General features: G+C 41.3%; 2 protein-coding genes across 4 annotated transcripts; both read right to left on the bottom strand.

Annotated features, from left to right (window-relative positions):
• Positions 1-659: 659 nt before the first annotated feature.
• On the bottom strand, positions 660-6,915 carry LOC147313642 (uncharacterized). Of its 2 annotated transcripts, none has more exons than XM_086263321.1 (2): positions 5,779-6,915; positions 660-794 (listed from the first exon to the last, which is right to left on the bottom strand). In XM_086263321.1, the coding sequence occupies exon 1, from the start codon at positions 6,417-6,419 to the stop codon at positions 5,790-5,792; it is 630 nt and encodes a 209-aa protein (XP_086119447.1). In that variant the 5' UTR covers positions 6,420-6,915; the 3' UTR covers positions 660-794; positions 5,779-5,789. The 2 variants fall into 2 exon arrangements, with proteins under 2 accessions (XP_086119447.1, XP_086119448.1); XM_086263322.1 differs by lacking the exon at positions 660-794 and adding an exon at positions 3,946-5,119.
• A 4,093-nt stretch (positions 6,916-11,008) lies between these two features.
• Positions 11,009-14,160, bottom strand: LOC147313641 (uncharacterized). 2 transcript variants are annotated; one of them, XM_086263319.1, is made up of 6 exons: positions 14,011-14,160; positions 12,639-13,290; positions 12,293-12,527; positions 11,304-12,209; positions 11,152-11,191; positions 11,012-11,039 (listed from the first exon to the last, which is right to left on the bottom strand). In XM_086263319.1, the coding sequence occupies exons 1-2, from the start codon at positions 14,084-14,086 to the stop codon at positions 12,683-12,685; spliced, it is 684 nt and encodes a 227-aa protein (XP_086119445.1). In that variant the 5' UTR covers positions 14,087-14,160; the 3' UTR covers positions 11,012-11,039; positions 11,152-11,191; positions 11,304-12,209; positions 12,293-12,527; positions 12,639-12,682. The 2 variants fall into 2 exon arrangements, with proteins under 2 accessions (XP_086119444.1, XP_086119445.1); XM_086263318.1 differs by having other exon boundaries at positions 11,009-11,039; positions 11,152-12,209.
• Between the last annotated feature and the right edge of the window lie 472 nt (positions 14,161-14,632).

Here is a 14,632-nt window from a genome sequence, read left to right as displayed (position 1 = left end):
ACTGAAACTTGCGAGGCGTCTCTGAGGAAGAGAGCTGTATCGTCTGCCAGCTGACTTATGAGTATTTCTCTGTTAGCAATGACCAGGCCTTTTAAAGAACTGAGTTTAATGTGTGAATTAAGGAGTTGCACAGAAAGAAGGAATAAATATACGGATAGGGGGCAACCCTGCCTCACTCCACGCTTTAGAGAGAATCTTGGGGAAATACCAGTGGCAAGCATTATGGAGCTGTTACTATTGGAATACAGTGTCCGAACGGCATTACAGAAGGACTGACCAAACCCAAATTTATTTAAAGCAGTAAAAATAAACTCATGCTCTAAGGAGTCGAACGCCTTTGTTGTAAAGGCTCACCTTTCAGCACATTCACTTCACCAGATGCACCTTGTTTCTTTTCCTCACCTTTGATTGGGTGTGGTGCTTCGCCTTAATTGCACTCACCTGTCACTCGTTATATAAGGACTGCACTCACCTACCCCTCACTCTTTCTTCACTCCCACATGGGGCGGCAGCTGAGAGAGAGCAGTCCATGTGTGTCTTTCTTTCCTTTATCCGTTATACAATAAAACAACAAAACCTGCAAAGATTAATGACTGCTTATTTTCATTCTAATCGGATGAGCCCATGATGACGACTACTGAAACCCTGAACCAACCTTCCTCCAAAACATGGTCCTCCGAGCCGGAGTAGCGTTAGCGTCATGGATTCACAGCAGCCATTGACTGAAGATTTGAGACATTCTGGTCGTGATAGTCGACCTCCTGCCCACCTGCAGCAGTATGACGTTCAGTATCCTGGAAGTAGAAGTGCTCGATGTGATACAGAGAGTCAAACAGAATGCCAACATAGTGACAAAGACACACATGGGCTGCAGGATCCTGTCGGAGAGTCAGAAAGACAACCAGAGACATCCCCTGCTCCTTTACCCACCAATCAAGATGAGGTGATGAGGGAACTCCTGATGACAATGAGGGAGATTAGGCAATTCATGATTCAGTTATCTCCTCCCCATTCTCACAGTTCCTCCAGATCTTCAATTCACACTGTCTCTGATGAAAGCAAATCCTCTGTTTGCGGTTTACAAGCCATTCCCCAAACACATCAGCAACATGAGCAGTTCCCAGTGATTGATCCAGCAACATGTCAATCACACTCTCAGCCCCCCCAGGTTAGCCGTCACTCTGGTGCAGTTCTGGCTGCTAGCCCTTCTTTCCCTAATTCAACAATATTAGATGCTGCAGTTCCTTCAAGTGGTTTGCCTAGACCAGTTTTTCCTACACCAGATGAGACTCCTTTTAATTTCCTGGCCACACCACTGCAAGGTCCCCACCAGATTTCATGTGTTCAACCTGCTGTTCCTCTAGATGAAGACCCAGCTCAACCTCTCGTTTGCATTCCAGAACCAAGGCAGCACCCTCCTTTAAAGCAGCAACCAGCTACATCTGATGGTTTGCATGCACAAAAACCTTCGGTACCCATTACTGCTAGTTCTAGTCACCCTGTTAGCACTAGAACACATGTGTATAAGCTTGAGGGTCCTTCTTTCCCAGACCTTACCAGAGAAGATGAGATCCAGTATAGGCTGTTACGAATGGCCCTTACTAACCTGCTTGACCCTCATGAGACAGAGCATTTCAAATATCATGTCCTTCTTGATCATCTGAAAGTAGACCAAGCTAAACGGTTAGCTATTTCCTTTTCCTATGCTCCTGACCCATACACTCAAGCCATCAAAGCTCTTGATGAGCGTTATGGGCAACCAAGACAGCTAGCATTGAAAGAGCTACGGAATATACTGGAGCTTCCTCCTATCAGAGCAGGTGATGGTCAGAGTCTTGATAATTTTGCTCTTCGTGTACAAGCTTTAGTTGGTTTGCTTAGCACTATGGGTGATCAAGGACGGACAGAACTAAATTGTGGCTCCCATGTCGATCGCCTACTTGAAAAGTTGCCCGCAGAGCATTCCGGTCGCTTCAAACGGCATATTTACAGGGAACAAGGAGATACGATGTATGACTTACCTTTGTTCTCATCCTGGTTGCAAATTGAATTCAAGTGTCAACCAAGAAAGGACAGTCCTGTTTCATCCTTTAACCAGCCACGACCTGCCCATAAGTACACCTCTCCACTCACAACAATATTACATGGGACAAATGCATCCGATCCTGTACAGGCAGCACAACCCATCATAATGACTAAGGCAAGATGTGCATATTGCTGCTCACCTGAACACCACATTAGCAAGTGCCCCGAGTTCATTAACAAGACAAAGGATGAGAAAATAAACTGGATAAGGAGAAACAAACGGTGCTGGCGTTGTGCTAGAACTCATCAGGCTGCGAAGTGTGATCTGAGGAAAGCATGTGCCACCTGCATGGAAAGACATCTACAGATCCTATGTGAGGTGAATCAGAGACCTAGAACTGAAACTGTAAGTTTCCAGATTTCTCCCATCGCACATCCAGAGAAAACTTACACAATTAATAATGCCTTCGCTACAAGTCACTTAGCACTTTCAGACCACACCTACCCCGTATCCTCTCTTCAACGGAGATACAAGCATCTTCAAGGTATCCCATTAACCTTCATTAACAAAGCAGCTCCACTACTGCTCATAGGCTCTGATCATACCCACCTTATTACGCCTATTGCACCAGTTAGACATGGACCATTTGGATCTCCTGCAGCAGTCAAAACCCGCTTAGGATGGACACTCCAAGGTCCAATCACAGACTTCCAACCCCTGAGCAGTTCCACGCATGCCCAATGTTTGTTCACATCTTCCAGTTCAGGTTCAGGAGAACCGCTCCAGCACATCCTTGTGTCCGCTGATGGCTCTGAATTCATTCAGCCACCTCATACTCGACCATCAGCAGTACCTATGTCGTCACCGGCAGTGCCACTATCACCAGTTCCACCGCCTGTGGCTGCCATTCCGCCAGTGGTCAGGGCGCTGCCTGCTCCTGCATCACCTGGTCCTGCCTCTGCCAAGCCCCGTACATTGCCCCCAGCACCTGCAAAACTGCCCAACGGTCTGCAGGTCTGGGCCTGCCGCTGCATCCCACGCGGTTGGCATTTGGACCTGCTTTGCCGTCACCGCTGGTTACATGGTCGGCCCCCTGAACTGTCTAGCCTGCATTGTCGATCTCTAGGTCAACCCCCTGAACCTATATTAGACCTGTAGCATGTCTGATTCCTCTGCCCCCGCTTTGTGAAAAAGAGCATCTCTAATCCTTTGAACATATTTCTCAGTAGAAATATGGGGGCGGCTGTTGTAAAGGCTCACCTTTCAGCACATTCACTTCACCAGATGCACCTTGTTTCTTTTCCTCACCTTTGATTGGGTGTGGTGCTTCGCCTTAATTGCACTCACCTGTCACTCGTTATATAAGGACTGCACTCACCTACCCCTCACTCTTTCTTCACTCCCACATGGGGCGGCAGCTGAGAGAGAGCAGTCCATGTGTGTCTTTCTTTCCTTTATCCGTTATACAATAAAACAACAAAACCTGCAAAGATTAATGACTGCTTATTTTCATTCTAATCGGATGAGCCCATGATGACGACTACTGAAACCCTGAACCAACCTTCCTCCAAAACAGCCTTGTAGAAATCTAAAAAAAGAATAAGACTATCATCCTGTACAAGTTCTGGGTAATCTATTATGTCTAAAATTAATCTTATGTTGTTTGAGATATGACGATTCTGCATGAAACCAGACTGACTCTCATCAATAACTTGATCTAATACAGGTTTCATTCTATTAGCCAGAATTTGTGCCAATATCTTATAATCATTATTCAGTAATGAGATTGGTCGCCAATTGTCTAAGAGCAAAGGATCCTTTCCTGGTTTTGGAATGAGGGTGATCAAACCTTGACATAAAGTGGGAGGGAGTGCACCTCTATCCATACTTTTCTTAAAAACTTCTAAAAGAAACGGGGCTAAACTGTCAGCGAACTGTTTGTAAAACTCGGCAGTAAGGCCGTCAGTTCCAGGTGATTTGTTAATCTTTAGATGTTTTATAGCATCTGCAACCTCAATCAAAGAAATTGATCTGTCGCAAAGCTGACTATCCTCCTCATTCAGCTGAGTAATTTTGTCTAAAGAATTTTTAAAAAAGTCAGACAACCTTCAGGGCAATAACTAGAAGAATAAAGTTTGCAATAAAAGTTTGAACAATATTTTGCTATGTGCTATTTGCTATGCTCATCTAACCTGTGCTGCAGGTCAACCAGTTCTATCTTATCAGATTCACTGAGGGTGTCTATTGGTTTGGAAGTAAGGCATGTGATCTTTTGTATCACTTGCGTCTCATCAGATCTTCTTTTTTTTGCTAAATCACTGCTATATTTTCTAAAGAATTTTCCAATTTCATATTTCAAAAGTTCCCAGTTACTACAAAATGTATTATTTGTGAGAGCTTTACTCCAATAAAGTTTAATGAATCTCTGAACTTCACAAATCACTTCTTTATGCTCAAGAATGGTACTATTTAACTTCCAGTAAGAGGTTTTAGTGATTAGGGAGGATGACAACGGGATCGATAAGCTAACCATTTTGTGGTCTGAGAGTGGTGTAGGATAAATATCCGTTTTAACTTTTTCTAAATCTTATAAGATAAGCCAAAAATCGATACGTGAGTGTCTGGTTTGAGTCTTATTACACCATGTATAAGCTATCTGAGACGAATGAGAATCCCTCCAAGAATCGACTAAGTTGAATCTTTGTGCAAACAGTCTTATGAATGAGTTAGAGTCTAAACTTCTAGAAGGCCATCTGTCCAAATAGCTGTTAAACACTGTATTAAAGTCTCCACCAAAAATAATAAAAGAATTGGGATATTTAGATAACCAGCGCAGTAGGCGCTCCTCCAACCTATCAAAATATAGTTTATTCTCCCTCTGACAGTTAAAACCATACACATTGACTAAAATATAGATAGAGTGTGCAGCCTCAACTATTAGAAAAATGTAATGACCATCTTTATCTATGTCAGAATTCAAGATTTTACCATTAAATCTTCCTTTAAGTATGCAGACACCAGCAGCATGCTCTGTACCATGGGACATCCACAGATCATCTCCCCATTGCGATCTCCAAAATGTTTTTTCTTGTTCTGTTGAGTGAGACTCTTGTATAAAACAGAAATCTGAATTGAACTGCTTGCAAAACAAAAAAATAGCCTTACGTTTAACATTGTTTCTTAAACCTCTTGCATTTAAAGAAATAACAGACAGAGACATAATGATAGTAACAAAAATTAAAAGTGACAAATAAGAAAAAGCTTAGACCAAGTAAATGAAGAACAGTTGAATTGGGAACCTGGTCACTTAAGAGAGTCCTATATAAGATGAGAACTGCAACCCCTGAGTAAGGAAATTGTGAACTTGAATAATAATAGGAATACAATAGCCTAAAACAATAAAACCAATGTGGTAAAAATAAATAAATAAATAAAATAAAATAAATAAACGCTTCACATATGAGCATTGAAAGGGAGCTTAACAGAAATTTTCTTGCTCCATTTAAATAACTAATTATTCAAAAAAAGAATAAAAATAAAAAAAAATAAAAAGAAGCTTATCCAGCTTGCTCATAACATTTTCAGTAAAAATATTGCAGCCAAACTGAAGACCAATAAACTTATAACAAATAAACTGCATCAGTTTAACTCTGATCGTTTTATGAGTCCAACAACAAAAACAAACAAACAAAAAAAGAACGGCAGTGAAACCAAGTTAATCTTAAGATACTTCAGTTTTCACCTCAAAATACCTTGGATCAAATTATAGGGCTGGAAAAATCTCTTTTCCCTCCACGAACGCACGACCTCCTACGAAGAACGCCAGCTTGTTTTCTTTGCGCGCAGCTTCCACAGACGGCCAGAGTCTGTTTCTTCGGGCGCGGTCGTCAGGGGACAGATCCTCAGCCAGCTTTAGGTTGTTACGTTTCAGGTAGGTGGACTTCTTAGCAGCGCGCCAGACAGCATCGCGGTAGATCCTGGATGTAAACTGAATGATGATTCCCCTGGGTTGGTTGTTGTTGGACCTCTTGGGACCGATGCGGTGGACGGTGTCAACGACGTCGGGGAATTTATCTTGCATCTCCGGTATGACTGATCTACAGACTTTGATTACCTCCTGCCGCACGTCCTGCTTGTCCCTCTCGGTCAGACCGTAGAGCTTCAGATTCCAACGCCGTGAATAGCTCTCCAGGTGAGAGATGCGCTTTTCCTGTGCTTCAGCGATTGCTTTATATTTTTCGAGCTGTGCCTCAACACTGACAACTCTGCTCTTCATATCATTTAACTCAGCACAGACAGCATCAAATGACTCCTTAACAGCTGTGATATGTTCAGTGTTCTCTTGGACAGCTTTTTTCATCTCGGAGATGGCTATGGAGTTGTCACTCACCATTTTTTCAAGTGTCTGAACTCGAGTTAATCAACATGGTAAGTGATGAGAGCTGGGAGAGAACCGTAGATGTCTCCGTATCCGCAACTTTTCTTAGCTTACCAGCGGGAGAGGCACATGGAGTGATAGGGAGAGGGGGAAACTCTTCTTCCATCCGTGAATACTGAAGCGGTTCGGAAACTGCCTCCAAATAGTCGTGCATGGAGTCGATGAGAGTATTTTTAGTGTCGGCGGGCATCTCAGTAGCGAGAGAAGACTGAGCAGCTTGGCTAACATTAGCAAGCTTGCTAACGGAGCCGCTGTTAGCATGCAACTTCTTAGATTCGGTCTTTCTCTTCTCGGGTTTGCTCATTTTGGTTCACAAATAGATACCAAAATGAGACGTAAAAGATGACTATTGCGTAGGCGTAAATAAAGTCTCTGTTCACTGTGTGTAATATATATTTTAAAAAAGGCCAGGTTCGCAGAGCTCAGCAATATGTGACTGCTCAGAGCGCCATCTTGGGCTCCCCCTCGAAGAGTCACGATTGCGTTGACTATCAAAAGTCGACGCGTTGTTTGAAGCTTTGTAAGATCCCAAAAGACGCAGAAATAAGTAGCAGGATTTAAGAGTGTAATAACGGACTGAAACAGAAGATGGCAGCACTGCATGTACAAGGATGCCAGCTGCCGTTAAACCCCGAAGAAGAAGAAGTAGCTGTGTCCCAGAATTCATAGCGCAGCCCAGCTCAGTTTCCAACAATGGCGGCAGCTAGTTAGTTTTAGTATTACTCTTATTATTCTTTATGGGTCACAAAATAAACGTTTCACATATTTTCAGGCGAGACTGTAGCTGTGTCAACCTCAAATATCTGCTCAGTTTATCAAGACCACATATTTTCAAAAGCGCTCCGACGTTTTCGGAGACGTCTGTTACCCACTAGCTCGATAGCGAGCCGGGGGCTAGGCTCACTAGAGCCGTGAGAACACCGGACTCCCGGCAAATCGTTTTCAAACCCACCGCAGTCTTTCGCTACTCAGGTTAAACATATATAGGTCACTTAGATAACTTAAAAATGTTATCGTTTGGCTTTTTTTTAGTATTTTATTTGTTCCTGAGTAAATCGGTTTGGCTGAGATTAAAGTTATAGTTTCTGTAAGCAAAGCAAAACTGTTTATGTGAAAAACTGTAAAATATAATTTCAGTGTTCTTTTTACATTTCATAAGAGTAAAATCCTTGTAGGAGTAAATGTATCCAAGCTTCTGACAGATGTGACAGATGTTTAACTTATTGTTGTTTACTTGTAGTGTACAATAAATAATCAAAAACACAGGATTATTCTGCAATGCTTCATTACTCACTAATGTTACAAATGTTGAAAGGTAAAAGTGTTCAATAAAATCCTAAATATTGCAAAATGCTGTAAGAACTCTTCTTTCGCTGCTTTAGGTCACATCCCATTATATTGACTACTGTACACACACTAGTTAATATTTAAGATACAAAAAATACTGGTTTCTGTGCATGCATCTGCAGTGAAGGTGTGTGTTTTGCCATGCAGCTTTTACTTACTTAGCACTCTTCTTCATTTTGCCTACCATGAAGTTAAGCCAAAAAAACAAGAAAAGAAAAACGATTTTTCTGGTATCTGAACTATAACAGTTCCCTGAACTACCTCTGATAGTGTCCTCATCATGATAATATTCCCTTTATTTATGATTAGTTATCTTTATCTTCAGAGGTGTGGGTGACAGTTTTAGTGTTTGCTTTAAAAAACAAAAAACAACAAAAACTCAAAACAAAAACTTGAAATATATATATTCTATATACATATATAGAGATGCTCACTCCTGATTGGACACTGAGCTGCACCACCTTCTCCTTCACTCCTCCACCTTGCTGTCCTCTGTGCTCTCTCTCCTCCATCTCCAGGGAACAAATCAGAGTCTGAGCACCAAACCTGTGGACTGTTAGTCTGCAGATAAGAAGGAAAACACGCAGAATTCTCATGTTTGCCATTTTTCATACCGTATTACTATAGTATATTAGTTTACCAGTCCAACAGATTTATTTTCCCAAATGGATCATTACAGCTTTTGCCACACTGGTCCACTTGATTGTCAAAGTGTATTAGCTCTTTATTATTTCTTTCTTTTCTTTACCTTGAAATTATTACAATCAGAACGGACAGGACTGGGGATGGGAAAGAGAAAGATGAAGAGAAGTTGGGAAGATGCTCAACAGAAGGAGATGGAAAGCAAAAAGATAGGAGAAGAGAGACACAGAGAGAGAAGACACTAAAAATCTGTTTGATCACCTGCTGGAAAAATAAAAACAAGCAAAAAGAGAAAAACACAGTAGCGAAACCACAGCAAAAACCAACATAAGCACAAGTTATAGTAAATAATAAATATCTCCACATCCCGGAAGGGCCTGATCGAGCCACAGGGGCCATAAACTGACAGTTTATTTATAACTAGAAATAATAAAGCAGTTGACGTGTTTCAGGCTGTGACTTTTAGTATCTGTTGGTACTTCATCACTTTCATCATCATCATCATCATCATCATCGTTTATTTGTATAGCACTTTAAGAACACACCAGGCAGACCAAAGTGCTGAACAACACAGATCAAAACAACAACCAAATTAAAAATACCATAAAATCATTACAAACAATAAAATAATAAGAAGGTGTCAATTTCCTACAGAGTTAAAAGCCAGGGAATAAAAATAGGTTTTCAATCTGGACTTAAAGACCTGCACTGATGACGCTTGTCTAATTTGGAGGGGAAGGTTATTCCAGAGCATCGGAGCCGCAATTGAAAAGGCACGGTCTCCTCTGCATTTCAGCCGCGACTTAGGGACCGACAGCAGCAGCTGCTCAGCTGAACGGAGCGAGCGAGGAGGAACATGTGACTTCAGCAAGTCAGTTAAGTACACAGGAGCCAGACCATTTAAAGATTTAAAAACCAATAAAAGGACCTTAAAACGAACCCTAAAATCAATGGGAAGCCAATGCAAGGAAGCCAGAACCGGAGTGATGTGATCGAATTTCCTACTACCGGTTAAAAATCGCGCCGCCGCGTTTTGCACTAACTGCAGGCGTGACAAGGTGCCCGACCCGACCCCTATTAAAAGGGAATTACAATAGTCCAGACGTGAGGTGATAAAAGCATGAATAAGAGTTTCCAAATTGGGTTTGGAAAGGAAAGGCTTAACCTTCGACAGGCGTCTGAGGTGATAAAAAGCTGATTTTACCACCCCACTTACATGACCTTCAAAAGTAAGCGCAGAATCAAGTTTAACACCAAGATTAGTGACTGAACTTTTCAGATGAGAGGTCAAATCACCAAAATCAACATCTGGAGAATCAGTAGAACGATGCGGGCCATATAAAATTGCTTCCGTTTTGCGACCATTAAAATTCAAAAAATTATTTGCCATCCATAATTTAATATCGCTAAGACAGTCAAGCAGTGATTGACATGGGGAGGTATCCAAATGACTAAAAGGTAAGTAAAGCTGACAGTCATCGGCATACAAATGAAATGACACTCCGTGTTTACGAAAAATCGCACCAAGGGGGAGTAAATACAGCGAGAAAAGTAATGGCCCAAGGATAGATCCCTGGGGCACACCCCAAAGCAGAGGGGCCACAGAGGAAGTGTCACTTGAATAAGTGTAAGTCAACACCAGGCCGCACTTTCAGTCTTTCCATTAAACAAATGACCAACAATCCATTGTTTTCACCATTAAACAATAAAATATGCTTCTTGACTCCTTGATGCAGGTGCCCACCTACGACCTGGTTTATTAATACTAAGCTAAAGAGGAAAGCAACTCACTGTAGTTCTCACAGCTCAGGACAAGCAGACACCTGATGTTGAGTGACTGAATGGAACTAAAACAAGAATTCATAATTATGTTTGTCTGCCATGAACACGTGATGATAAAACTCTGCATATGCAGTCAGGAGACTGATGACCTGTGAAATGAGCTGTTAGAAATGTGCAGATATGTGTAAACATTGATCAGCATTTAACATCCAGGATGGAGCAAAACTTCTGACCTGCATGTATGAGAACCTTTAATCACATCATCTTTGTAGTGAAATAGCTGATGACTCATTAAACGTTTCCATGTAATTTATCCACAGTGAAAAATATTCACTTTGCTGGATCTGAAAATCACGTGTTCATTTCATTAGACACTAGCAATACCATTAAACTGGACCTTATCATTATCATATAGCACTAAATGTGAAACTGTGTCATATAACAATCTATATATGTAATATGTGTTTGCCTGAATCTTCCAGCACAAACAGAAAGACGAGCTGTTGTCTGAGTATCAACACAAGTACACACCAGAAATCGTTCAGTAAAGACAAATTTAATAAATGAAAGCTGGTGAGAGGGCCTTTGATGTTTCTCTTTGGATCATCCTGTTGTTTGTCTCCCAGTGTCGTTACTGCTCCTCTCCTTTCAAAGACAAACACCAAATAACACCAAATGAGAGTGAATCCCTTCAGAAACACTCCTGGTTATTGTGAGCAAACGTCATAACATGATGAATGTATTTACCATTTTACTGAGGGAAAATCTTCTGTGTGGTGTTTCTTCTCATCTTGGCTCTTTTTCCTGACATTTAGAAACAAGAGGCAGAAAAGAAAGAATAAAAGTTAAAACCTCAACAAGTTTTTTAATGTTTGGGATATTTTAGAAACAACCTTAAACACTATTTACTACTTACCACTTTGTTCATTCTTGCTGACGTTCACTCTCCTCATCTTCTCTCTAAAGGACAAATGACAGAAAAGAGGGAATCATTTTAGTAACTTTATCAACCAGGTGAGCAGAATTTTAGATATTTATCAATATTCTGATTAAAAGCAGAGTGAATACTTATCTTTTTACGAGAAAGGGTTCAATCCGTCCTGTCTTAGGTCTTAATGTCACCTTGGCTCCTCTGTTTTCTCTGAAAAACAAAAGACAAATGGGAAGAAAAAAATTAGTAAATGATTTCAGCAACTAGAGGAAGTGTTCACTGAGGAGGAGCTGTCATAATAATATAAAATCAATATATACTTATCTTTTTTTTAATGACAGTTTACAGAGCACGCTGGCTTCGCTCCTCCCTCCGCTCCTCTCTGAAAGTTAACTGGATAAAGGATAATAACAATTAATAACATCATCAAAACAGACAAACCTGAAAGAATTGCTGATCAGAGCTGTGACAGAGTCACAGATTAGTTGGATGTATACTTATCGTTCACAATGAGAGCGTTTGCATAGACGTCTCTTCAGGTCTTTTTATTGTTTTCTTTCTGGAGAGGAAAGTGATGAGACTGATGAGGAAATACCAAATACAAAGACTGACAAAGGGAACTGAAAAAGTCTAACCAAAACCTATACTGGGGGAAAACTGTAGGAAACAGAACTACTGAGGCAAGGAAACACGAGGGGACGGAGACTAACACTCTGACAAGGGACAAAGGGAGACTGACACAATATTTACACACAGGAGGCTGATTATGGGAACTAAGGACACATAGAAACACAGCTGAACCGAATAAGAAATGAACAACAAGTCGAAACAAACTCTAATGACAGTTCAACCAGTTTCTAAACACAACAAATAACTTTCAGGATGTTTCAACAATGTGTAAAATGAGTTCTTATCTTTTTTTGTGAGAGGGCCTTCAATGTTTCTCTTTGGATCATCCTTCCATCCATTTCTTCTGCTTAACCATTGGAGCCATCCCAGCTGTTATGGGGCCAGAGGCGGGGGTATAACCTGGACAGGTCAGTCTAACACAGAGAAACAGACAACCATTCACACTCACATTCAACCTAACTGCATCTCTCTGGACTGTGGGATGAAGCTGGAGTACCTGGAGGGAACCACAAAGGCGCCAGGACTGTCTTGCTCTCAGATGACGCCCGTTCACGCTGCTCTGAAGACCCTCAGTTGTCTTTGGATCAAATAACACCAAATGAGAGTGAATCACTTCAGAAACACTCCTGGTTATTGTGAGCAAACGTCATAACAAGATGAATATATTCACCATTTTACTGAGGGAAAATCTTCTGTGTGGTGTTTCTTTGCAGCGTGACTCTTTTGCCTGACTTTTAGAAACAAGAGGCAGAAAAGAAAGAATAAAAGTTAAAACCTCGACGATTTTCAAATATTTTAGGACATTCTTTTAGAAACAACCTTAAGCACTATTTACTACTTACCACTTTGTTCAGGCTTGCTGACGTTCGACATGCTTCACTGTATATTATAATCTCAAGCGCTTCCTTGCTTGAGTCGGGCTCCGGATGCTGCTCTCTTCCTCCGCCTTCCTCTTAGCACGCTTTGCCGACATATTTAGAAAACGGCAGAGCACCGAAGTGAGAACTCTGCCGTCCGCGCTGTAGTCTGTTACTCTCCAGCGGTTCTTCATCTCAGTGTCCTCTGTTTGGTAAACAGTGGAGATGACTCTGGTGACGGGGAGGCCGTCGACAGTCAGGGTGCGGACACAGTTCCTCCGATCTGCCTTCAGCACAGCAAGATCTGCTTTCTCTGGAAGAACTGGAGTCAGGAAGCGTGGATGAGAGCTGGAGCCCGCAGGCGGCAGCATCATGCCAGCTGGTGAGTCCGTAGGAGGAGAAGGAGTGGTGTTCTCTCTCTGGCTCTGCCTCACATTGACAAATGGTGTCGTCACCAGGTCCCGGTGGAACCATCCTTTAAAAGGTATGCAAGGAAAGTCCTTGGACCCAGTCACCAGGTTATGGTAAAGAGTGAGGACCAGGTGAGGCATGGAGTTCAGATGCCTCCTGCTCAGTTCACGGTTCCTCAAGTTAGTGACGACCATCTGAGGTGCAGTGACTGGACTCACCAGATCAGCTACGAGAAAGCAAAGCGTGCGTCTACGTTAATCATGTGATCACACAAATTAAAGCCTGAATTTAAATTGTCCAGACATGGCTTTACATCATCATAAGCTCTTCCACACACAAACAGTAAGAAGCGCCCAGCAGAACTCATTGTTTATGAAAGCCTTCACATTTTTCACCTGGTAAAAGTTTTCATGTGGTGTAAGGCTGCGTGGATTTTCACTGAGGTTTTAATACGCATTCACATTAAGGAGTAATATCTTCATATTAGTTGAGCATCGATATTTTGAGGATAAAGCAGCTACATTTAGGTGAGAAACCTCCCACCTCCTTATTGCAGGCACACACTGTTTCAATCTCAAACTCATCCTGCGACTCTGTGAACTTTTAAAACTCCAGCTTCTCCAGCTTTACACATTCACAATCTATGAAACTTTCACGTATAACTCAGCGCCAGCAGCCCAAACATGTCAACTCAAACCCTCTACATGCAAAAACGGCCGCGCGCTGACGTCAGCGTCCTCCAACGCCTTAAGTCGTTAGCAATTAAAAAAAACATGGCGCCATCTTTATAGCGTACTGGCACATGTTAAAATTGATGTTACTCAAGTATGAAACATCTCATCCTAAATGTTAACACTCATGAAGTCCTACTTCCAAACAATAAAAGACAAAAATCGAAGTTGTATTTGTTTGCTAGCACTCTGACATATTAGCCTGCTGTACTCACCATAGCGTTGATCTAACACCTCCTCAATGAAAAGGGAGAGCAGGTGCGTCTCACGACTCAAGTTTGAAGAAGTCATTTTGCAAATCCTTATGAAGATTTTCAAACGTTAGCTGTAGCTTGAAAAATCCGAGTTTTCACAGCACTAGTGGGAAAAAGCTCCTGTTTGCGCTCAAACGTGAAACCCGAATTCCACTTTTTCCTCCTGCTTTTATACCTGCACTCAAACACGTCATCATCACCATGACACCCAGTGTCACCGAAAATCAATTTTATTTATTTAAAATAAAGTTCATCTAATTATCATAGTTTTTAAAATATATATATATTTCTCATTTTATTTTACTGCTTTATTCATCCTTTTTAAAAAATATATTGCCAAACTTTGTCGTTTTAATTCTTTAAAAAATCATTAATTCACCAGTTTACAAAAATGAAGATCGATATCTGAAATTTAAATTAATAAATAAATAATTACAATTGATAATGGGTTTTTAGCATTAAAGAATGGTTTTTCAGTGCGCTTTAAATGTTATCAGAGCCGATGTTGTGCCAAAAAGTGATCGCAGTCCAAAAAGTGATTTACGGTATTGAAACGTTTGTTTGTGTCATGACATTTGTAAAC

Source organism: Aulonocara sp. 'chitande type north' Nkhata Bay, linkage group LG15, assembly GCF_057382095.1.
Source record: "Aulonocara sp. 'chitande type north' Nkhata Bay isolate Kocher_YH1m ecotype deep benthic linkage group LG15, A_spYH_male_GT1.1, whole genome shotgun sequence".
Lineage (NCBI taxonomy): Eukaryota > Metazoa > Chordata > Actinopteri > Cichliformes > Cichlidae > Aulonocara > Aulonocara sp. 'chitande type north' Nkhata Bay.
This window is presented reverse-complemented; position numbering and strand designations above follow the sequence as displayed.

Excerpts from the sequence above, each read along its gene's own strand:
- LOC147313642 (XM_086263321.1), bottom strand. The coding sequence starts at position 6,419 with ATGGTGAGTGACAACTCCATAGCCATCTCCGAGATGAAAAAAGCTGTC.
- LOC147313641 (XM_086263318.1), bottom strand. The coding sequence starts at position 14,086 with ATGACTTCTTCAAACTTGAGTCGTGAGACGCACCTGCTCTCCCTTTTC. Across the intron at positions 13,291-14,010 it reads GGTGTTAGATCAACGCTATG|CTGATCTGGTGAGTCCAGTC; the intron begins GTGAGTACAGCA and ends GCTTTCTCGTAG.